The sequence below is a fragment of the Salvia splendens genome, chromosome 5 (genome assembly GCF_004379255.2).
Source record: "Salvia splendens isolate huo1 chromosome 5, SspV2, whole genome shotgun sequence".
NCBI classification, from domain to species: Eukaryota; Viridiplantae; Streptophyta; class Magnoliopsida; order Lamiales; family Lamiaceae; genus Salvia; species Salvia splendens.
In genome coordinates, this window is record NC_056036.1 from 39,440,195 (window position 1) to 39,465,651 (window position 25,457).

Below are 25,457 nucleotides of genomic sequence, written 5' to 3' on the forward strand. Positions count from 1 at the left end.
TCTTTAAAATTGGTTCGACATTGATCACAACTCTATACATACATACACATTAATTTGTGATATTTCTATAGTGAAAATAAAAGATTAAATTTTTAAAAATTACTATTTGATTAATTTTATAATTTCTTGAAGAATTAAATAACCTAGATACTAAAATTCTTAACATTTTAATAATAACAGAGTTATCTAAATTTAAATATTTATTTAATATTATTTGTAAATATATGTATATATTTTAGAAAAATTATTGACGTAGTTAAGTTTATATAAATCAAGTATCTTAGAATAGGGATATGGCAATAACTAAAGTATCTATAGAATGAATCCCGAAGCAATATTATGATTTCAAAAACGAGAAAGAAACTTTAATGAGACATGCAAAATAATAATTTGGTGTGTTCACATGTACATGCATATCTACTATATAAATCCAGTAGAGATTTAGAAAGTTAAGTTAGGCAAAGAAATTTCAATGTTAATTAAGTTACAAAAGAATCATATCCAGTTTTAAGTTAACACGCCCATAATATGGGAAAGTGATCTAAATTGATTGGATTAAGGTTTCTCACTATAAATATTTAACTTGTAGTGGTCGATTAGGACAAGATTACAAGTTCGTGAAAAAATAAGGCATTGATAGACATTGTTCAAGAGACAAATTAGAGACATGGTATGGCACAAATATATTTATCTTATGACTTGATTGTCGATCGTTAGTTGTTATATATTCTCCTATTGTACTAACGAGAGATCATTATATTGTCATATTTCTAAATGTGATACAGGGTTTTATGGCGTACCTTTTGTTATTGTGTGTTGCAATATTCGAATTAAGCGTTGTGAAAGGCGCAAGAATTACAAGCTTGGATTCGCGCACAACATTTGATGTGACCGAATTTGGAGCTATAGGAGATGGGATAACAGATGATGCCAAAGTAAATATTTTCATGTTGGTTTCATTTGTTCTATTGTTCAATATAGAATGTTTAATTCTAGAATTAAAAGATCGAGGGTCTACTATTGTCTATGGTTTGAACAGGCATTTAAATCGGCATGGGAAGCAGCCTGTAACAAAGGTTTGGCAACAAGTAAGGTGACTGTACCAAGTGGAAAAACATTTTTGGTATCTTCAGTCAAATTTGTTGGCCCATGCAAATCAAGGTCCATAACGTTTGAGGTAACTTATGTACTAATTTTCAAGGTTAAGATGAATTTTAAATATTCATGTTTTATAAAAAAAAGGTCATTTTCACAAGATTTATATCATGTTGTAGATATTGGGAACCATTGTTGCACATCCAAAAGAATCTTGGGGAAATGGGGATGTTGGTGAGTGGATAATGTTTCATCAAGTTCAAGCTCTCTCTGTGGTGGGAAATGGGCAAGGTGTGATTGATGGCCAAGGTGCATCTTGGTGGCCCAATGTAAGTTTATATGATCGAGCTTCCTTCGTCCGCTAATAAACATCTTACTTTTTCACAATCTGGGTTTTAAGAAATAAGGATGAAAAAATTTAGTTAAATATGTCGAACTTTTATGTATAACTTTTGTAATGAAATATGATTAGTGATTAGTATGGGTTATTAGAATCTGAGATCTACTTAATTATATATAGTAAAAATGAAACAAAGTACTAATGACAAAAACATAAAAGTGGCAAATGAGACATGTAATGACAAACAAAGAGAGTGGTTTTAAAAATATTCTATAAGCTCATAATATTTCGTGTATTATCTTAATGTTCTAACTCGTTTTTATTCTTCTCTCTTCAGGGCCGTGAAAATAATTCACCAACAGTAAGTTCAAGATGGAGTACCTTGCAGTACTATTTTCAATTATAATCTGCATCAAAATACTAACTATATATCTTGAGATGAAAATTAATTTCAGGCATTGAGATTTTCTCATTGCAACAACCTTCGTGTGAGCGGATTGAAACATCTGAATAGCCAAAGAAATCACATTTCAATAAATGGATGCAATCATGCAAATATTTCAAATCTTCATATTACTGCACCTGGAACTAGCCCTAACACAGATGGCATCGACATAAGTTCTTCATCAAATCTTTTCATCCAAGATTGTGTCATGGAAACAGGTACATTCCCTAGTCCCTTTTCAGAATTCAAATACTATTTGTTATTGGATTATTGTAATTAGTAGTTATCGGTGCAATATAATCGCCGTTGCATTAATAGGGGACGACTGCATCGCGATCAATGGAGGCACTTCTAGTGTACTTATTTCAAGGGTCACTTGTGGTCCGGGTCATGGTATAAGGTATGATTCATTGTCTTCGATCCCTTAGCTTTTTCACCCTTCGTCCCATAAAACTAACTCGTATATATCATTCATTTTAATTCCTATTTTGGATCCTTTCAGCATTGGAAGTTTAGGTCACAATGGGAAATATGATGAAGTTGAAGGAATTCATGTAAATAACTGCACATTTATTAAGACTCAAAATGGAGTGAGGATCAAATCATGGCAGGTAAGATCAAATGAAATCGTTAATAAAATTCATGTGACAATAAAATTTAATCAAGTGCATTTGATATTTTGAAGGGAGGGGCAGGATTTGCCAAGAACATCATATTTTCCAACATAATCTTTGAATTAGCTGACAACCCTGTAATTATAGACCAATACTACTGTCCTCACAAAACATGTGATACCAAGGTAAATTTTCAAATAAACACTCAACCTAATCAAAATACTGATCAAATTGACAATTGATTTCAATTTTTGACATACTTGATGGATTAGGTTGCTGCTGTGGAAGTGAGTGATGTGAAGTACATTGGACTCCATGGAACGTCGGTGGCAAAGAACGCAACAATAAACTTGAGGTGCAGCGAGACAGTGCCGTGTACGGGTATAGTGCTCGACGATATCAACATCGAGAGTGTTGGTGAACAAGCGGCTAATATAGCACATTGCACCAATGCTCATGGAAGTTCTCGTTTTTGCAATCCTCCTATCAATTGTGTCGAATCTTGATTTCTGTGTTTTACAAATCTTGTAATGTCATTTCTCATACATAGCTCATACACTGTCGGGCTCAATTCTAATTTTCGATGAAGAATGTGCTTAGTTTCATTGATAATTTAATATACAAAGAACCTAGTTTTACGTCAAATTTATTTACTAGTACATACTCAAATTAGCAACTATGTATGTATGGACTCCTCACCACAAAAATTAACCAAATTGAAAAAAAAAACACACACTCACAAAATAACTACTACATGCTATGCTATGCTCTGAATTGGGCTTATAATATTTATGGCAAAATTCCAACCCGGTCTGGCATGATTCAATCATGAGACTAGGTCGAGTCACCCTCAAGTTGATTGGGCCTGGCAGCACACTTAACAACTATACATTGCAAGGTAATTCAAATCTTCAACTTATTAGTAAGTACAAACATAGTTGGCACAAAATTTCCAGCTCTTGATAAAAATAACATATCAATTGTGACATCCTAGAACATCTACAAACCCAGCTCCAGGTGTTTTAGGCAAAACTCTATTTATTTAAGATGTGATACTATTTGTAAGGATCAGATCACTTGGGATTCACTAATTACCGGGACCTCTTTTATTGAAATTGATCTGAGATGGCTAATCTCAGAAGTACAAGCCAAGATACAAAGGGAATACAAGAATACAAGTCTACTTATTACAGAACCACCTAATCGAAACCCTAGCTCTTCTCAAGTCTTCCACCAGACTTGAGGTTCCAGCTCCTTCGATTATCTGCACACTAAGTAGAAGTATTAGTAAACCAAAACAAGATCCTCTCGGGTCTAAACAAGAACAATCAGAAACCAAGGAAGAACAAGTAAGGATATGGCTCAGGTCACAACAGTGAGTACACTAGACCAAGGACCTCCCCACACGCTTTTACCACAAATCACAAGATGAGAAACCGTTGAACTCGGAGACCAGAAACCCTAGCTTCGACCACCACAACTAGTCAATCCACCACGGTTCACAAACACTGCTACTTTTCAAAGATCTCACAATCTCCTCACTGAAACTCACACTCTAAAAGCCAAACCAAGTTAAATTTGAAACCCTAGGTCAGATTCAACCTAGAACTCTGTAGGAAACCAAGAGAGTAACCTAACTCAAGATCTATTCCGATAGATCCTTCTAAAACAAGGATTAACCGGAGAACACTAAAGATCTGAGGAGATGGCCGGCGAAAATCGCCTAAAGTGAAGAGAGATGGCGGAGGAGAAAACCAGAGAGCAAGAGAGAGAGAGAGAGGGAGAGATGATTCTAGAATGAATGAGAACCGAAGAGGCTGAGTGACTTAACACACTCACCAAACAAAACCATCAGATCAACGGTTACATATGGTGATCCGAGTGGTGGAGACACATGGCGGCCATTCAGCTAACCAGGTAAGTAATGGACCTCAATACATTGGGCCTCTGCATTGGGCCTCTGCATTTAATCAATCAGGGCCAGCCCAACCGAATAAATACATAAGTCCAGCAACAAATAGTCCACAAATATTCAACATTCTCCACCTTGGACTACTTTGGGAGCACATAGGGAGAGCCTAAGTCTATTGTTGCTTCATCACAGCCTACAAGGCTATCTAAAGACACCATAGAGTTTGAAGCTCATTAGTCAAGAGAAAAGCCAGGTTGCCTAACAAGACACCAGATGGCAAGCCAATTAGTCTTGTAGGACTTTAGTTGCCTTGTGATTTCAATAAGCCAAAGCTCAAGGAATCAGCAAGGTCTTCCCCCGGGACATGCACATGCTAGCCACAATCAAAATGCAAACTTCTAATGCAAGTAAGCAATTTATCAATATGCAAACACTTAGTAACCATGTCAGCATGATTTTTATCAGTATGCATCTTATGCAACAAAACCTCACCTTTTTCAACAACATCTCTGATGAAATGGAACCTAACATCTATATGTTTGGTCCTATCATGAAACACAGGGATTTTTCATAATTGAATAGCAGACTAACTATCAGAATACATAGCAGGAGTATTTTTCAAGAATTTAAGTTCAGAGAGAACCCCCTTTAACCATATAGCCTCCTTCGTAGTCTTTGTGATGGCTATATATTCTGACTCAGTAGTGGAGAGGGCAACTATATGTTGCAGTTGTGATTTTCAACTTATACAAGACCTACACACAGTAAACACATAGGAAATAGTGGACTTTCTCTTGTCCTTGTCATTAGCATAATTGGAATCAACAAAACCATATAGATCAACACCATCATCACACTTAGAAAAGCACAGACCATACTTTGCAGTATGTTTGAGATATCTAAGAAGTCATTTCAGGGCCTCCCAGTACACATGTCCAGGGTTAGACATATGTCTACTTAAGCAAGAAACAGCATAAGCAATGTCAGGTCTAGTACTGACCATCAAGTACATTACAGAACTTATAGCATTGGCATAAGGAACCTCTTTCATAGTAGCAATATCAGCATCAGACTTTGGACACAAATCTTTACTCAACAAAAAATGAGCAGCTAAAGGCACATAAGCAGTTTTAGCAGCAGACATGTTAAAGATCTTAAGCACATAGGGTTCTTGGTGAAGCACAAGGACAGACTCTCTTCTATTCCTAAAGATATTGATACTCAATATCTTTTCAGCATCACCAAGATCCTTCATATCAAAGTTATCAAACAGCGCAGCTTGCACATGCTTGATAGATTTAAGGCAGGGTCCCATAATCAGCATATCATCAACGTATAGTAATAAGAACACAGGAACCTTATCAAGATTTTTCACATATAGGCAATCATCAAAGGTATTTCTCACAAACCCAAGTTTTTGCATACAAGAATTAAATTGGATATTCCATTGTCCATGGGACTGCTTTAAACCATACAAAGTCTTTTTAAGCAAGCAAACATGATTGGGGTACTTAGGATCCACAAAACCTTCAGGCTGTCTCATGTAGATAGGTTTATCTAGGTCACCATGCAAGAAAGCAGTTTTGACAACCATTTGTTTCACCTCACAATCAAAATGAGCACATAGAGTAAATATAATTCTAACAGTAGTAAATTTCACAACAGGAGCAAATATTTCAGTATAATCTACCCCCTCTTGTTGAGTAAACACTTTGGCCACAAGTCTAGCCTTGTAACTTAAACCATCCACCTCATTTTTAATTTAATAAAGCCACCTGCAATCAACAATGGAGGCACCATCAGCGAGGGGAACAAGTAACCAGGTACGATTCACTTTAAGTGATAACATTTTATCTTTCATGGCTTTGTGCCACATATTGCGAAACTTATATTTGAGAGCCTGCTTATAAGACTGAGGTTCATCCCCATCAGATTCATGCACATTAAAAGCAAAAGCAATTAAATTCACAAGACCTAAGTACCTAACAGGAAGATTAGGATTCCTTCTGACTTTATCTCTAGACAAGAGGTAATCCTTCAAATGTGGAACAGGGTTAGGTTCATGTTGAGGCTCAACTACTTGGTCATCATGATGAGTCACATTTTGGGGCTCAGGCTGAGGTTCGGGTTCTAGCTCAGGGTCAGGGGCTATAGGATTTGTATTCTAGAAGTGTTCCGCCTCACTTGGAGCATCATTAGATGACTCCACCTCAGTGAGAGTATCAGTGGACTCCACCTCACTAAGAGGCTCACTATCAACACTTATTGAAGAGGGACCAGTGGCAGTTTAAGACAGGGGAACTCATCCTCATCGAAGATCACATCCCTACTTATTGTGACCCTAAACCCTGGTTCACTCCTATTCCAAATCCTATAACCCTTTACGCCCTCAGAATATCCAAGAAACACCCATTTCTTGGATCTGGGATCCAGCTTGCTAGTTTTGGAATGCATAAAGGCACTACAACCAAAAACTCTTAAATGGGATAAAGAAATTTTTTTACCTGTGAATATAGACTCAGGACATTTACCCTTGAGAGGGACTGAGGGTGACCTATTCACAAGGTAGGCTGAAGTCAGAAGGGCTTCACCCCAAAAATTTTTAAACAAACCACTTTTAGACAAAAGACACCTAACTTTTTCTAAAAGGGTTATGTTCATCCTTTCAGCAACTCCATTTTGCTAAGGGGTATAAGGGGTGGTCTTGTGTCTCTTAATCTCATACTTGGAGCACAAAGCATCCATTTGGGAGTTACAAAACCCAAGACCATTGTATGTCCTAATAGCCTTAATGGTTTTTCCATTTTGATTTTCAACAAGATTTTTCCAAGTTAAAAACTTTTCAAAGGCTTCAGACTTTTATTTCAAAAGGAAACACCACACTTTTCTGGAAAAATCATCAATAACATACAATAAATACATAGACCCTGAATGAGTACAAACAGAGGCTGGACCCCACACATCCATGTGGAGATACTCTAACACACTAGTACTGACATGTTCAGTAGTAGGTGTAGGGAATGAGACTTTATGTTGTTTGCCCAAAACACAAGTATCACAAAAAGGGAGACTATTTTGAAACTCATTTTCAGGTAAAAGCTCATTTTTCTTCAAAATATTTAGACCATTTTTACTCATATGACCAAGCCTATTATGCCACAACAAGGTTTTATCAACCTTGACCACATTAGCAGAATTACCAGCACTGACCACAGACTGAGCAGAACACACATAGAAATTACACTTCTTAACAGCTCTAAATAGGCACATAACACCTTTACAGATCTTCATAACCCCTTGCCCCCACTTACCCTCAAAACCCCCAGATTCAAGGCAGGAACAGGAAAGTAAGTTATAACTCAGATCAGGTACATATCTCACATTATTCAAAGTAAGCACATAACCATTTTCAAACTTCAAACACACAGTACCAATACCAAGAATTAGACACTTCTTGTCATTTGCCAGACACAAAAGTATTTTCAACAGGTTTGAAATTTGAGAAAGCATTTTTTAAAGGAGAGATATGAAAGGTGCATCCAGAATCAATTAGCAAGTCATTTTGGGTGAAGAAGCAATCAGAGACAGTATTAACAGAAAGCAGATCATGGCTCATGAAGCAAACCCCATCAAAACATTCTCAGTAGCTCGATTGGCAATAGACTCAATTTTGTTGTTATTATTGTGGACATTACCTCTCTTTGGTCTTGTACATTCAGCTTTATAATGGCCAACTTTCCCACAATTAAAACATTTTCTTCTTGATTTAAAGTCTTTGCTCTTAGATCTAGACCTACCTCTGCCTTGTTTCTTACCATTCCCATCAGAGTTCTTCCCACCCCCCTAGATTTAGACCTTCATCTAACATTTAGAGCCTTAGTTTGAGAAGATTTAACATCCAGGTTTTCCTTAATTTCCAATCCCTTTGATTTTAAAGAGTTGATTATGAGGTCTAGAGGGGCACTATCCCTGCCATACTTTGTAGCTGCCTTGACATTACTATAAGTATCAAGGATACCATTCATGAAGGCTATGCTGGTATACTCATCAATAGTTTTGTTCCCAGACCTTTTAATGTCCTGGACAAGTTTTTGAAATCTGACAATATTATCATCTGTGTCCTTTGAAAGATCTAGTTTGAATTTAAAAAGTTTTTCAAGAAGATACATCCTGGATGACATAGAGGTTTCAGTAAACGGAGTATCCAGCTTAGTCCACATCTCAGAAGTAGACTCAATGGTCTCGACCTTTCTAATCACAGAATCAGAAAGGTTGAGAATGATTGTAAACCTAGCTAACTTATTCATTTCAGCCACTTTCTCAGCAGATTAAGTATCAGGAATAGTTCCCTCTGCTGATTTAAAAACTTTCTGTTGAATTAACACACACTTCATTTTTTGTTTTCAAATAACAAAATCATTTTTCTTATTGAAGGGAACACTACCAACAGGTTGGGACATTTTGAGAAATATTTTTACACACACAAAAGAACCAACAACACAGAAGGCACAACAAGCAACCCTGTTATCACAGAGAAGGGACTTAAACACAGAACAGTCAAGGAGTCCACTTAGAATAAATTTGCAGGGATTTCTCATGCAAGAAACACAGATGCAACTAACAGCAAGGCACACACACACAGAGGGGACAATTCAAAGTGATCCCACACACAAGAATCAAGTCCAAAATGAATTCCTCCATCTGTCACGTGTACCCCGACAAGAGGATTTCCTAGTTCACAATCACCCAATGAATGGGGGCGCAGGGGGTCACTCAAGGCGGTTAAGGCAGAGGGTGGATAGGTAATTCACTCAACACAAAAGAGTCTAAGCTCGGGGATACATACTTTGAACTTAAAACAGTCACACAGAAAGCAGCAACGGAAGCAAGAAAGCTGTAAGCACCAAGAAACATGCAAGAGACAAACAAGAGCACAGAAAACCTAAGCCACGACCAGTGGCTACTACCAGAAACAACTGCCCACCCCTAAAACTAGAAAGGTGTAAAAGTTTTAGGGATTAGCCAATATACCAGAGCGGGAACCCTATCCTTAAGGAGAACCCGACTTACCTCAGAGCCTGTACCAGAGGCTGAGCTTTACTCTGACGAGCCCACATCCCTAATTTGCGACCAGGCGTGCCCAAGTGATTCCTCCGTGGTTTTGATACCACTGTAGGGATCAGATCACTTGGGATTCACTAATTACATGGACCTCTTTTATTGAAATTGATCTGAGATGGCTAATCTCAGAAGTACAAGCCAAGATACAAAGGGAATACAAGAATACAAGTCTACTTATTACAGAACCACCTAATCGAAACCCTAGCTCTTCTCAAGTCTTCCACCAAACTTGAGGTTCCAGCTCCTTCGATTATCTGCACACTAAGTAGAAGTATTAGTAAACAAAAACAAGATCCTCTCGGATCTAAACAAGAACAATTAGAAACCAAGGAAGAACAAGTCAGGATATGGCTCAGGTCACAACAGTGACTACACTAGACCAAGGACCTCCCCACACGCTTCTACCACAAGTCACAAGATGAAAAAACGTTGAACTCAGAGACTAGAAACCCTAGCTTCGACCACCACAACTAGTCAATCCACCACGGTTCACAAACACTGCTACTTCTCAGAGATCTCACAATCTCCTTACTGAAACCCTCACTCTAAACGCCAAACCAAGTTAAATCTGAAACCCCAGGTCAGATTCAACCTTAAACTCTGTAGGAAACCGAGAGAGTAACATAACTCAAGATCTATTCCGATAGATCCTTCTAAAACAAGGATTAACCAGAGAACACTAAAGATCTGAGGAGATGACCAGCGAAAATCGCCTGAAGTGAAGAGAGATGGCGGAGGAGAAAACTAGAGAGCAAGAGAGAGAGAAAGAGAGAGAGATGATTCAAGAATGAATGAGAACCGAAGAGGCTGAGTGACTTAACACACTCACCAAACAAAACCCTCAGATCAACGGTTACAGATGGTGATTCGAGTGGTGGAGACACGTGGCGGCCATCCAGCTAATCAGGTAAGTAATGGACCTCAATACATTAGGCCTCTGCATTTAATCAATCAGGGCCAGCCCAACCGAATAAATACATAGTCCAACAACAAATAGTCCACAAATATTCAACACTATTACTTAATTAAAACTCTTGAAAATACATGATTAAAATGTCAAAATTTGCATAATTTAAATAGTGAAAATTATATGATTAAAAAACTACACTAATCTTAATTTTTGTGCAGGTAGCTCGACTAATACTCCATGTTGTCGTTTGGTTTCATTCATCGTCGGCGACTTTTCAAATAATTTTTAACTACGTTTTAGAACTTGTATTTCACTTATCGAGCCAATTTTTCGAACAATCCACGATACCTCTCATCTTGTGCGGACTCACTGCTCGTTGCCGCTAGAACCTTCAACTTCACCTTTGTATTCCATTTTGTCCCTTTCTTATCCATGCGACTGCTTCCACTCGATACCGCACTATGTGCACAATCTCCTCCATACCAAAATTTTAATAAATGACATTGGTGTATTCGTTGGTTTAGTATTGGTTAGAACATGAGAACTTCAGGTGGCTTTGAAAAATTACTCACACACCCCATATATTGGATTGCTTTATACGTCGTTCTAGAAGGTTTCTAAAGCCTCTTTTGGAATATCATCCTAACTTGCACCTGGTCGAACATACCTTCCACAAATTGGTAATGCAATCGATAAATTTGTGACGTCTTTCCGCACCCGCCCCAATGCTTGCAAAGATGATCATAATCCTACTCGAGTGGCCATGACCACTGAGTCATATTTTTCTACGATCATTTTAGTACATGTGCGCCAATACCATTCGTCTCCTCCAACAAAACACTTACCTTCTTGCCTGGATTTTAAAAGGAATTGTTGTTGTAAATTTTGGTCTAAGTTTGAGGTTGAGATTGTTTGGACCACTTAATTGATTTCAGAATAATAGGAAGAAAATGGTTTATTGGACGAATTAAAGGAAATGTAGGTATTTGTAAAAATGGATAAGTACCTATGTAAAAAATCTTAAACTAGTCGTTGCCCACTTTATCCGCTCTACCAAAATTACTGGGCTAAGTGCATCAGCAATGGCGCCCGTCCCGACGTGCCGGACGTCCGCCATTATGCATGGTATGCACGGATACGGAATTCCGCCGAGGACACCGCAGTTCCGCGACGTTTACGCGGAATTTCGTCGTGATGCCGCGCGGACGTCCGCCATTGCGTTGACTCCCACGGACGTACGCGCGGAATTCCCGTTTATTGCATTAAATGTTTTTTTAAAAATTTCTATAAATACGTCTTGTTGAACTTCATTTCATTCGCACCACTTGTATTAACGAGTATCTCTCTCTACATTTGTTTTATATATCCGGAATGACTGGTAGTGGTAGTGGTAGTGGTAGTGGTGGGCAATATGAACACATGATGCGTCTGATTCATGCACGTGTGGGGGAAACAGCGGAGAGGGAGGAACAAGCGGCCTTGGTGCCAGTGGTACCTCGACCCATCCATCGTCGAACTATAATACCCCGGGACCACCTCGCTGGCCACGCTCGGTTGTATGAGGATTACTTTGCGCCGGAGCCACGGTTTGGGGAGAACCTGTTCCGGCGACGGTTTAGGATGCATCGTCCGCTCTTTCTGCGTATCATGGGCGCTTTGGAGCGTCGATACGGGTATTTCAGGGTGCGGGAGGATGCGGCTGGTAAACCCGAACACACGCCGATTCAGAAGTGCACTGTCGCAATCAGGCTGCTGGCATACGGAGGCGCGGCCGACATGTTCCACGGTACCTCCACATCGGCGAGACGATTTCCCACGATTGCCTGAAGTATTTTTGTCAGGGCGTTAGGGAGATATTCGGGGATAGGTATCTTCGGAGGCCTACCCTCGAAGATTGTCAGGCTCTACTGGATATGCACGAGAATCAGCACCGGTTTCCGGGGATGTTAGGCAACATAGATTGTATGCACTGGGAATGGAAGAACTGCCCCGTTGCCTGAAAAGGGATGTACACTACTGGTTTCAAGGTCAAGAATCCCACGATGATCCTTGAAGCAGTAGCTGACTATTGACTATGGATTTGACATGCCTATTTTGGAGTAGCCAGGTTTAACAACGACATCAACGTCCTCCAGTCGTCGCCCCTTTTCAACGAGTAGTGCATGGGCATTGGTCCGGCCATCAACTTCGTCGCCAACGGCAACCAACACAATATGGGCTATTATTTGGCGGATGGGATATACCCTATGTGGCCCGTCTTTGTGAAGACGATCAGATGCCCAGCAGATGAAAAGAAGATATATTTTGCGGGTCGCCAGGAGGCAGCGCGCAAAGATGTGGAGCAGGCATTTGGTGTGCTCTAGACACGATGGGCGGCAGTGAAGGGTCCAAACGGTTGTGGTATGTTGACAGCATCGCCGACATCATGTACGCATGTATTATCATGCACAACATGATTGTCGAAGATGAAGGTCCAGCACTGACTGATTGGACCAATGATGATGCTGATGCTGCGGGTCCAAGCCACGGCGTGGCCACTAGCAATGTACGCATGGGGATACCCCATGACGATGTCGATCGAGTCCGTGCATTTGCCGACATGCACCAAAGACAAGCCCGTGTTCGGCTCTAGAACGATATTATTGAAGAAGTATGGCAGCGGAGGGGTCGTCGTTGATGTAGTTTTTAATTATTGAAATATTTTTTTAATTTGGTGAAATGTACTTTTATTTTTTTTATTTAATTGAGTTTTTTCCCTATTTGTGTCGAATTTTTAATTTCGTAAATTGTTTAATTCTGGAAATTGTTTAATTTTGGAAATTGTTTAATTGTGAATTTGTGGTTTTTTTAATTGTGGGAAGTCCTTGGAGATGTCCATCATTGTGCAGTGAGAAGTCCTTATGACGTGACAGTGCAGTGGGAAGTCCGTATAACATGGCAGAAGTTGTTTTTGAGAATTCCGCGGGGAATTCCGCGCCACGTCTGATGCTCTAATTGCCGTTTTAGTCCGAGCCCACTGTGGTGCTACGAACAAATAGTCTTTCGCCACATCAGCAGAGCGAAACACTTATTGTGTAACCGCGTGCATCAGAACAAAAAAAAACCGCGTGCATCAGAACAGTAAGACCTCAATTCTGGAAAAACTGAATCCAAAACCTCAAACCTAAAATTCTCATGGACGCAAAACCCTCCATCACCACCAGCTCCCCCACCCACCCAAACTCATATATACATACAAATATATATGTGTATGTATAGCCCGTCTCTTCTCCTTCCTTGATTATCTGATTTATCTGGACATTCTCTATACGAAGTTTATCAGTTCATTCGCATTGCTTTAGCTATTCCATCACTCGCATATTACAATCTGCAATTTCGAGAAACCCCATTTGTATTTTGAGTACGTTCTCTGGGAATTTGGATTGCACTTGATTGATTTTGTGTATTTCTTAAGATGAGACTGAATTAATTTTCCAACATTATTCTTTTGATTTGGATGTGATAGGAGAATGCATTTTTTGGTGATATACTGATAAAAGCTGCGATTTTGGATGGTGGTTATGCATGAAAATTAGGGCTTTCCTAGAACATGCTCACTCTGCGACTAATTCGCAGGTTTGGCGCCGTACACCGTATTCTCGCCGCCGCAGCTTTTTCTTCATTCGTTGGAAAAATTAGTCCTGTTAGCAGTAGAGCTGGAAAACCTAGTTCAGTAGATGAGCCTGCATTGGTTAAACTAAAGAAGGAAAGGGACCCTGAGAAGTTATTCAATTTGTTTAAGGCTAATGCCACAAATAAGGTTGTTGTTGAGAACCGATTCATCTTTGAGGACACGGTCTCTAGGTTAGCTGGGGCAGGCCGGCTTGATTATATTGAGATCTTGCTTGAGCATCAGAAGACTCTGCCACAGGGTCGTCGGGAAGGGTTCATTATACGAATAATAATGTTGTATGGGAGGGCTAGAATGACTAAGCATGCTGTCAATACGTTTTGTGATATGCATTTGTTTGGTTGTGTGCGGACCGTAAAGTCATTCAATGCTGCTTTGAAGGTATTGACCGACTCTCGTGATTTACAGGCGATTGATTGGTTTCTAAATGATGTTCCTGGTAGATTTGGAATTGTGCTAGATACATATTCTTTTAATATTGTTATCAAGGGTTTCTGTGAGATGGGTATACTGGATAAGGCGTTTCTTGTCATGGCTGGGATGGGAACATGGGGAATAGCTCCTGATGTTTTCACGTACACCTCACTTATAGAGGCCTGTTACAAGTCGAACTGGCCAGAGATTGCAAATGGGTTGTGGAGCCGGATGGTATTAAAAGGTTGTCTTCCCAATATTGCAACCTTCAATGTGAGGATTCAGTTCTTGGTAAATAAGGGGCGGACATGGGACGCTAATAAGCTGTTGGATTTCATGCGGAGATTGAAGAAATCTCCTGAGTTTCCTGATGAGATCACATATAATTTGGTGATCAAAGGTTTCTGCAAAATGGGAAATCTAAAAATGGCTATGTATGTGTATTCTGCTTTTAGGAGTGAGGGCTACAAGCCAAATCAAAAAATCTACCAAACCTTGATCCATTATTTCTGTGAAGCAAGAGAATTCGACATGGCATACAACATGTGTAAACAAAGTATGGAGAACAACTGGTATCCTAGTGTGGGTACCATTAACAATCTGATAGAAGGCCTGGTCAGAGATGGAAAACTCGATAAGCTTGATAAGGCAAAACATATTTATAGTCTTTCTTTGAAAAGGAAGCCTCCTTTTAATCCGGCTCAAATTGAACTCATGAAATCCATAGTATCAAGGAAATGAACTAATTTGTTGGACGGGTCAGCCGTTTCACTGGGAGATAATTTAATTGATTGGTTATGGAGCAAGGTTGATTTTAGCCTTGCCTTTGAAATACTACCTTTGATGACTGCATGGAATTTCTTCAGTCCATTCTGGTTGTGCCCAAATGAGTTCTTAGTGAGATGAAAACTCTAAGAGGACAGCTCACTAAGTTGTAAGTTGGTTTCACTAGTTTATTGGCTTTTTTATAATCTGTAGAGCAAAACCAATAATGTAAATCATCTCTTAGTTGTTATAATCTAGATATTTGTATTTCCTTCAGGTTTGAGGTGATTGCCGGATGCAGCCAGTGAATCCCGTTTGATTATGATGAAGCTCTAACAGTTGGTAAATTGAAGGGCTGCACTAATTTTTTTAATTCCGCTGATTGCTGCATACTATAGTTCAGAAGAATATACAGGAACAAGTTAAAGTGGATTGCCAAAGTGAGCATGGAGGAGTTACAAAACAGGGTGCTGATTTGTTGTGTATTCACATCCTATTTATATGCCTTAATTCTACGAGATACACTGACAGCACTAGTCTTACGAGTTAGGTTGTGTTAGTTCCTCCGTTTGCTCCTTGCAACTCCCTCCTGCTGATATTCCTTGTTGAATTCTAATGCACACTTGACAAACTTAGTAAGCAAAAAATTGTGTAACATGATGGAATTCATGTTTGAGTTCTTGTTCAATAAACCTCTAATTTAGCTTGCTAAAGAAGCTCACATCTTCATTTTGGTGTTAATATTTGGGACATAGTATTAGTATGTTATTTGATCTTGAGTAATTGTGAGACATAGTATTAGCATGTTATTTGATCATGAGTAATTGTGAGACAAACATACTATTTGATAGAATGACCTGGAATTTCTGAATGCAACTTTTTATTTGTGTAGTCTATGAGACTCTATACAAGGGATGTAAAAATGAATCTTAGTCCATACATATAATAAAAACTTGTAGAAGCAAAGAATTGCTTTGAGGTTTTTGTCTTTTGTAACCACACGAAGATAAGGTCACCGATCATGTTCTGGTTTGGGATCATAATGGATGGTGCAACTAGCATTTGGTTGGAAGTGAACTCTTATTATCTTCAAATTTATTTGTAACTGTTCCATTAGTATTTGAGCTCAATCAGTCTAAAGTAAGTGATTATAGAATTTTATTCTAGTTAGGAAGTTCAGCTGCTGTTAGGCATGACTATGAGTTCTTTTTGCCTGTTTTGTGAACAGAGAAAGGCCAGCTGCCTATTCCCGTACCACGAGTTCGACTTAAACTTGTTTCATGCCAGTTGTGTTTGCATAATGATGAAACTAGACTACTATGATAAGATGTAGTGCTATGTTGATTTCCTTGCATAGTTGGCATCTTGATGCTGATTAGAGATGTTTGCTTGTAATGACTTGTACTTGTATTAATTATAACCAGTAACCACCATTGCCAAGATTGATCTTTCAACTTCACGCAGATATTCAATCTGCGGTTTTGTCGTTGTTGGTTTTGTCGTTGTTATTTGTCATTGTTATTGCATCTCATTATTTATACAATTGATATGTCAATGTTGTGTGTATTCATGAAATAAAACATTGATATAGGTATCAGATATGCAAGGAGGCTATGACCTTGTTAAAGGGGTGCCATCAATATCTCGCAGAACAAGTAACAAAACATAATTCCATCAGGATCTTGTTAAAAGTGTTAATGAACAACATTTAAAGAATAGCTACACCTATAGAAAGCCTTAAACCACCACACATACAAGAAAAAATTCGTTACAAAACATGAAGCCACATACCCACTATTCAGATTTTCTCTTGTGCCATTTTACACCACTCAAACTCATTCAACATCCATAACAGTAGGCATAATAATCGAAGACTGCTTCAAACATCAACTTGGATCCATGTTTATTCCTCACCATTTCCATTCTCCCTAGCCTCTTGGGCGACAGCCATTAACTCATCAAAATTTGCTGTTTTCCCAAGTACTACTTCAATCTGTATGAGAGAGAGACAGAGAGAGAAAGCACCAGATGTAAGACTTTAAAGAAAATGTAACTTAGCATCAATTCATGGTATTTTTATCAAAGACAGGAAGAAACACGTCCAGGATACAAATATCAACAGTTCAACACTACTCATACATTGAACCAAACTGAACAGGAATCGACTTACCTTGGCTTTTTGGACAGGCCGTCCACGAGAATCATCCTTTATTTCCACAGTGGATGTCGTGATTTCTACATGTTTAAAAGTAGATGCATTTAGTTCAATCTTTGTAATATATAGATGATGTATCTGTAACGTTAATACAGATGATTAGATACCAGCAATCAAATGGAAGATTTTTTTATTTATAGGATTACGCGATGTCCTTCATTTTGTAAAACCATTTTATCCCACCACCCACCAAAATTGCTGCTATATTTAATTACTCAATCAACCTTTTCATACCAGTGTGGCATTTTGTTTCAGAAGCAGCCTGTGTTGGTTACAAAACAACAGTAAAGAATACGGGATTTTAAAGAATAACTCACTCTTCTCAACAGCAAATCCATTGTTCTTCAGAATTTCAGCAACTGAAACAACTGTTGAGATTGCTATAATAACATAAGAACAAAAACAAAATTAGTACAAAACCAGGAAACAGAGCATAAATAAAAAAAAACAGATATGACGGGATACACTCAGCAAATCCAAAACGATATAAAGATTCATAATCAACAATCTGAAAAATAATCAGGAAGCAGAAAATAATTGTTGCTTCTCTCCGCCACATAATGGGTTCAGTAATGAGTTCTCATCCTATTCAAATGAGTTGTATTTCACAGCACAGAAAACACCCACAGCAACTAGCAGACAAATTACGAGAAGGTTGCCAGCACAAATTCCAATTAGACATTTCACTTCCACATAACTAACTGGTGTTGAGAGAACCGCACCACAATCTTAGAAACTCTTGGAGCGGTGTAAGTTAAGGCTCATCAGAAGAACACAGTAATCCCACCACTAGACAAGCATTCAACTTGGAATTAGTAACAGGCACATAGCTGTTCTAGCACAGGAGCAACCGGAAAATGGAAGTGGCTAATGAGCTACTCTTACAACGATACACATTATACAGAGAACTTTCCACAGTCAGCTAGCACCTACTTATTCCTTGCATAAGTGTAGACCAACACAACTAAAAAATTTAGCGCATCACCTTAACACCAATTCCCAATTTCCTTCCTTATCAACATAGAACTGAAAACAACAAAAGTACTAGTAATTGATCTGCTCAAAACACATCCATATCATCACAGCACAAATCAACATATTCATCGATATATAAAACGAGAATCGAATCAAAAACAAGGTAAAAAAAACAAGGAAGAACACACTTAATATATAAGCAAGGATTGGAAATTACCCATGCCAAGTCCTGAAAGCTCCACCTCATTGTGTTGTTGCATATACCTCTAGATAAAACAAAAAAAAAATAAACACCACAAAGTAATAAAAAAACCCAATTCATGACAGTAATCGAAATTGAATAATCAAATACGGGCACCGAGAAATTTATAGTATACCTTTGCGAGATTAACGTAAAAGAAAAGCGGCTTCTTTGTGTTGGAAACCTGAATTCGGTTCTTCTTCTGGGTTTCAGCAATATTAATATTGTTCACTCCTTCCGTTATCTCTTCCATTTCTGCGACGATTTTTGCTGGCTAGGGTTTTAGAGAGGGCTAGGGTTTTATTTTGTGATTTAGGAACTACCCCAAATTAGGGAAAATCGGGTTTGTGGGGAGTTTACACTAAATATTACGTAAATGTACCCATTTTGTTATCTATTCCACAAATGGGAAAAACGCCAACCACATTGGCGTTTTTATTAGTAAATACGCCAACGTCATTGGCGTGTTTTAAGGTAAATACGCCAACGATGATGGCGTTTTATACTTGTGCCGTATTTTGGGTGTATGCTCTCGGATTGTAATTACGATTAAACACGCCAACTTGGTTGGCGTGTATAAATAAAAAAACGCATTTGTAAATGGCGTGTTTTCTTTGTTGAAACGCCGAACATATTGACGTTTTGTAAAAGACGCCAACCGGAGTGGCGTATTTACTTATGAAAAACGCCATTCTGAGTGGCGTGTTTAATCAGACTGATATACCAGGCGTTCCTCCCCCAAATCGCGAAAACCTCACAACACACAGCCTTCGCGATTTCTCCAGCCTTCGCGTTTTTAAATATAAACTAACTTAAAAACGCCAACGGGAATGGCGTTTTTAAATAACACGCCAACGGGAATGGCGTCTTATTAAAAACGCCAACGGGAATGGTGTGTTTGTTCAGAATGTCCGCATTCGTCGTAGACAAAACGGGCAAAAATATAAACTAACTTAAAAACGCCAATAGCATTGGCGTTTTTCACAAAGACTTACATTCACAAAAACGCCAATATCTCTTTATTTGCCTGTTTTCATTTTCATTTCTACTAGGAAATAATAATTCAGACATCCAAATACTTAATCATAAAGACTTAAAATCAATGAGTTCAAATCAAATGAAAAAACATCAATATCAAATTACAGTAATATCAAGAGTTCAAATTAGTTCAATCGTCACGACGTTTCCGCATAAACAGACGCCGTATCCCCTTCCCAATAGTAGATGTAGATCTAGGGATCCTTGAGGGAGGAGTATCTTGAACAACAGCGTTCTCAAGATCCTCCTGCACAGACGACCGCGGTGGAGAAGCGGGGACATCACTGAGGCCAATATCTTCTCCGGTACCACCGGTATGGCTAATAGAATGACGGCCTCGAAGTGCAGAGCTCGGTGGAGGTGGGTCCTCAAAATCGTCATCGGAGTCGTGTACGAACTGAGATGACGACTCTCCGCGGACGGTTTTCTGCTTGGTTCGTCGTTTTGCCTTTTGCCTTATGGGTACGTCCACGTCCATTGCAGAGCGCTGCGAAGGAGGGTAGTCCATCAGCTGAGGCTCCCCGGATATCTGCAGTCCTTCTTCAACCATCCTCGAAATGGTTTCCATATCCGGACAGAAATGTCCTGTCGCAGCTCGACCACTTAGATAGTGACGTATTTTGTGAAGCGTCTCCACCTACAATTTTTCAAAGTTAAGTACATATCATAATATGAATTTGAATAAGTAATCAGGGTTTAGTTAAGTATGAATAATGTACCGTAAAGTTATGAGAAGATGCGGTTTCGTGGAATCCCTCTTCAGCATGCACGCCGGGTTTGGTTAAATACACCACAGTGATCTGGCGAAACCAATTCATATATTCTTCCGTTGCAACAGGCTCAGTACTGTCCTCCAGATCAGTCCATATCGTAAAGTGTCTGTTGTCCCACTCCTGTATATAATTGGCGTGCCATTGAACCCAATTCCGACCAGCTTTTCCACGGCGATCCTGTTTCAAAAAATCAGAACCGTGGAACCGGGGGAGATCCGGGATATACGGTTGGACAATCCCGAATTGGCGCAACACTCGGTGTGGCAGGTGTGGCTCAGCCAGATTCCAACAAATAAGCGTTGTGATCGACATCCATATAGGACGACCGGCATCACAACTTTCCGGCAACTCCCGGTGGAGATAAGGCCTCCAAATAAACTACATGTGATACAAATTTTTCAAAATAATTTCCATAAAAACAAAAAACAAAAAACCAAAAACATTTTATAAATATATGAAGTACCTGATTAGGATGCATCATGGAGAACTGATCTCGGAAATTTTCAACACAATGTCCGGGTGCTTTTACATATGACGCCGGGCCATTCCATCTAAAAAATTTAAATTATGAGCGAAGAACACGAAAATTGATGAACATTAAGTTTAAAAACGCAATTAATGAACAACTTACGCGCTTGCACATGGTAGATAGTCTGTATGCACGGGATCTAGCATCCTCGGTCTAATATTTGGGATTCTCTCCCAAGCCCAAAGTTGTAATAGAGTTAAGGCTCCCCCTACATCCGTCCTCTGACCAACGGCCGCTTCACACAAATTGTGGTACAAGCAAGCAAGCGTCGCCCCACCCCAGCTATATGTAGAACACCGTTCTATATCCATGAAAAAGTGTAGGTAGAAGAACGGAATTTTATTTCCGGTGGCGTTGGGGATCATCAGACCACCAAGTAATAGCAGACAATAGATACGAGCCCGCTGAGCATATATGTAGTGTTCGTGGTCATTAGACAGCTCAATCCTCAATTGGCGCGATAAGCTCGTCTGCTTAAAAGCCATTTCCTTCAACTCGGATGCTTCCGGTATGAATCCTAGAAAATCCATACACCTGTCCGTCCAATATCCCGCGTCCGTCGGGGGGATGTAAGTTGTCAGAGCCTCTCCATCAACTTTCAGGCCCCATAAGACCTCCACGTCTTCCAGTGTCACAGTCGCTTCACCGACTGGAAAGTGAAACGTGTGAGTCTCTGGCCTCCAACGTTCAATCAGAGCTGTGATAAGATGATGGTCAATTTCTTTTGGTTTACCACACCTTAACATACCCCCAAACCCCATCTGGTCCACTATTGTCAAGACATGTTGCTGGATGGGAACATCCCAAATTTTTCCTTCAAATCGTCGGCAGCGTACATCTTCGGATGGAACTCCTGCCCATATGTTGTTAGAGACGTGTTGTCTCTGAAAATATAATACAGATGGATCCGCAGGACCACATGCAAGCCGACGACGAGAGGTTGAAGATGATGCCATAATTTACCTACATAATTCAAATTCAACAATAACCAACCATAACATTTAATCCAATTTCATAAACCAAATTCAACAATAACCAACCATAAACCATTTCAATAATTAGATACAATTTAATCCAATATCACAAAATTGAACACCAACATCAAATAAGCAAGTTACACAACATTGCACATTCAAAATCATAAACCAATTCACCTACACAAAATTAACAATTTCAATTAACAATTCGCCCAACCTACCAATTTCAATTTTGCCTAACCTAAACAAATTTAACAATCTAAACTAATCAACCAAAACCCACATAAATCAAAACAATTTGCCCAATTTTTTAGCTATAAAAACCCTAGGGTTTAGGCTTATAATCAAATTTATACACAAATTAACTTAAACCCAACACAATCCAACATAATAATCAACAATAATATCATTCAACCAATCCAAAATGCATAATATTTCTACTCAATTCACAACCCATTACAAACCCTAGCTATCCACCAATTACTATAATTATGTAAAAGGTAAGCATACTAACCGAATAAAATAGATGAATTTGGGGGAGAATAGCACCGATTGATGAATGTAGGCCGAAATCACGGAGAGAAGGCGCGCAGCTGGAGAAATCGCGAAGGCTGTGTGTTGTGAGGTTTTCGCGATTTGGGGGAGGAACGCCTGGTATATCAGTCTGATTAAACACGCCACTCAGAATGGCGTTTTTCATGATTAAGTAAATACGCCACTCCGGTTGGCGTCTTTTACAAAACGTCAATATGTTCGGCGTTTCAACAAAGAAAACACGCCATTTACAAATGCGTTTTTTTATTTATACACGCCAACCAAGTTGGCGTGTTTAATCGTAATTACAATCCGAGAGCATACACCCAAAATACGGCACAAGTATAAAACGCCATCATCGTTGGCGTATTTACCTTAAAACACGCCAATGACGTTGGCGTATTTACTAATAAAAACGCCAATGTGGTTGGCGTTTTTCCCATTTGTGGAATAGATAACAAAATGGGTACATTTACGTAATATTTAGTGTAAACTCCCCCACAAACCCGATTTTCCCCCCAAATTACATATTACTAGTACGATAATTATTATTGAAGTTCGATTTTTAGGTAAAACACCTCTACAGATATTAATAGAGTACATTTTACTCACTTAGTCATTCTACATATTTTTTGTTTCATTACATATAAGTACTAATGAAATTTTTTAGTTAGATCATTTTAAATTAAAGTCTAATTTTGGACTCTTATATTTGCCCTAAAATTCTTTTTAGTCTTATACATTAAGTTTTTGACCTTTTAGTCCCTAACATATTATTTTACTACATTTTAGTCTCAAACAAATTGTTTTGGTCCAAAATAACTATTTTATGTTAAAATTAACAGTCAAAATGTTTGATCAATTTAATAACTTAATTGTAATCTAGGAATAAAGTCCAATTTCGGTCTCGTACATTTTCCATAAAATTCTTTTCGGTTCTCATACATTAAGTTTGTGACCTTGTTTAAGACAAAATGTACCAAAACAATATGTTATGGACCAAAAGGTCATAAACTTAATGTATGGGACCAAAAAGAATTTTAGGGCAAATGTAAGAGCATCTCCAATGGCGGACGTCCGGTCGGACATCCGGTCGGACGTCGCGACGGGTGACCGGGACGTCCGCCATTGTGGCGTTTAGGGTCGGATACGGACGTCCCGTGAGGACGTCGGGTATCCTCGGACGTCGGCGCGACGGGCGGGCGGACGTCCGCCATTGTGGCGTCCAGTCGGACGTCCCGTTTTTTAAATTTTTTTTTAAAACTCTGTATATACGGCTCGTTGAATTTTATTTCATTCGCACCACTTGTGTTAACAAGTTACTCTCTCTACATCTCTAATTTCAAGTATATCTAGAATGTCTAGTGAAAGTGATAGCGATAATGAGTTGGAGGTCGCTGTTGAAGGTGCGATAGAGAGGCTGCTACAACAGAGGTTGCAGCGGCGGCAGCAGGCGGCGGTACCTCGGCCGATCCATCGTCGAACTCAAGTACCCCGTGACCACATTGCTGCACATATTCGGTTGTATGCGGACTACTTCGCTCCGCAACCGCGTTTTGGGGAAGCCTTATTCCGGCGACGCTTTAGGATGCATCGTCCGCTGTTTCTGCACATCGTGGGTGCTTTAGAGAGAAGATACCTGTATTTTAGGATCAGAGAGGATGCAGCTGGCAAACCCGGACTCGCGCCCTTGCAGAAGTGCACTGTCGCAATCAGACAACTGGCGTATGGAGGCGCGGCCGACATGTTTGACGAGTACCTCCACATTGGCGAGTCGACAGCCGTCGAGTGTCTGCAGAATTTTTGCGCGGGCGTGAGAGCGATATTCGGGGAGCGGTATCTTCGGAGTCCGAGCCTCGAAGACTGCCAGATGCTGATAGATATGCATGGGTCGGTGCATGGGTTCCCTGGGATGTTGGGCAGCATAGATTGTATGCATTGGGAGTAGAAGAACTGCCCCGCCGCCTGGAAGGGGATGTACACTACCGGCTTCAAAGCCAAGCATCCCACGATGATCCTTGAAGCTGTAGCTGACTACCGTTTGTGGATATGGCATGCTTATTTTGGAGTCGCCGGGTCCAACAACGACATCAACGTTCTCCAGTCGTCGCCCCTGTTCAACGCTCAGTGCAATGGCGTTGGTCCCGCCATCAGTTTCGTCGCCAACGGCAACCAGCATAATATGGGGTACTATTTGGCGGATGAGATATACCCAAACTGGCCCGTCTTTGTGAAGTCAATCAAGCATCCGCTCGGACAAAAGAAGACATACTTTGCGAGCCGTCAGGAAGCAGCGCGCAAGGATGTGGAGCGGGCATTTGGTGTGCTCCAGAGTCGGTGGGCGGTTGTGAAGGGTCCTGCACGGCAGTGGTATATTCCCAACATCGGCGATATCATGTACGCATGTATCATAATGCACAACATGATTGTCGAAAATGAAGCTGCGGAACTGACTCAGTGGACCAACGAAGATGATACGGGTGCAGGTCCAAGTCACGGCGTGGCCACCGCGAATGTGAATATGGGGGTACCTCATGGAGAGGTCGCGCGGCTGCGTGCATTTGCCGACATGCGGCAAACAGATGCCCATGTTCGACTTCAGCAGGATATCATCGAAGAGGTTTGGACTCGGAGGGGTTGACGTGATAATGTATGAAGTTTTTTTTTATTAGTATGCAATTTTTTTTTTCGAATCATGTATGTTTTTTCCGATGAAGTTGTTAATTTTTCCGATGAAGTTGTTAATTTTTCCCGTAATTTTTTCGAATAATGTATGAGGTTTGGACTCGGAGGGGTTGACGTCAAATTTTATTTCCGTAAATGTAAATTGTTTTATTTGTAAATGTTTGTTTTTTTTTTATTGCGGGATGTCCTAGTGGGAAGGGCGAT

The 25,457-nt window shown here is 39.7% G+C and overlaps 3 protein-coding genes across 4 annotated transcripts; 2 read left to right on the plus strand and 1 right to left on the minus strand.

Moving 5' to 3' along the window:
- The first annotated feature begins 293 nt into the window (after positions 1–293).
- Positions 294–3,000, plus strand: LOC121804269 (probable polygalacturonase At3g15720). Its single transcript, XM_042203774.1, has 10 exons — positions 294–308; positions 786–935; positions 1,040–1,177; positions 1,275–1,424; positions 1,773–1,796; positions 1,891–2,098; positions 2,199–2,280; positions 2,383–2,491; positions 2,566–2,679; positions 2,767–3,000. The coding sequence occupies exons 1-10, from the start codon at positions 294–296 to the stop codon at positions 2,998–3,000; spliced, it is 1,224 nt and encodes a 407-aa protein (XP_042059708.1).
- A 10,563-nt stretch (positions 3,001–13,563) lies between these two features.
- LOC121805535 (pentatricopeptide repeat-containing protein At1g80150, mitochondrial-like) lies at positions 13,564–16,720 on the plus strand. Of its 2 annotated transcripts, XM_042205432.1 has the most exons (3): positions 13,564–13,837; positions 13,943–15,455; positions 15,564–16,720. In XM_042205432.1, the coding sequence occupies exon 2, from the start codon at positions 14,027–14,029 to the stop codon at positions 15,260–15,262; it is 1,236 nt and encodes a 411-aa protein (XP_042061366.1). In that variant the 5' UTR covers positions 13,564–13,837; positions 13,943–14,026; the 3' UTR covers positions 15,263–15,455; positions 15,564–16,720. The 2 variants fall into 2 exon arrangements, with proteins under 2 accessions (XP_042061366.1, XP_042061367.1); XM_042205433.1 differs by having other exon boundaries at positions 13,564–15,455.
- Positions 16,721–16,942: 222 nt separating this feature from the next.
- LOC121802442 (uncharacterized protein At2g34160-like) lies at positions 16,943–19,056 on the minus strand. The gene is made up of 5 exons (XM_042202120.1): positions 18,854–19,056; positions 18,694–18,742; positions 17,819–17,881; positions 17,457–17,521; positions 16,943–17,279 (listed from the first exon to the last, which is right to left on the minus strand). The coding sequence occupies exons 1-5, from the start codon at positions 18,968–18,970 to the stop codon at positions 17,190–17,192; spliced, it is 384 nt and encodes a 127-aa protein (XP_042058054.1). The 5' UTR covers positions 18,971–19,056; the 3' UTR covers positions 16,943–17,189.
- Positions 19,057–25,457: the final 6,401 nt, after the last annotated feature.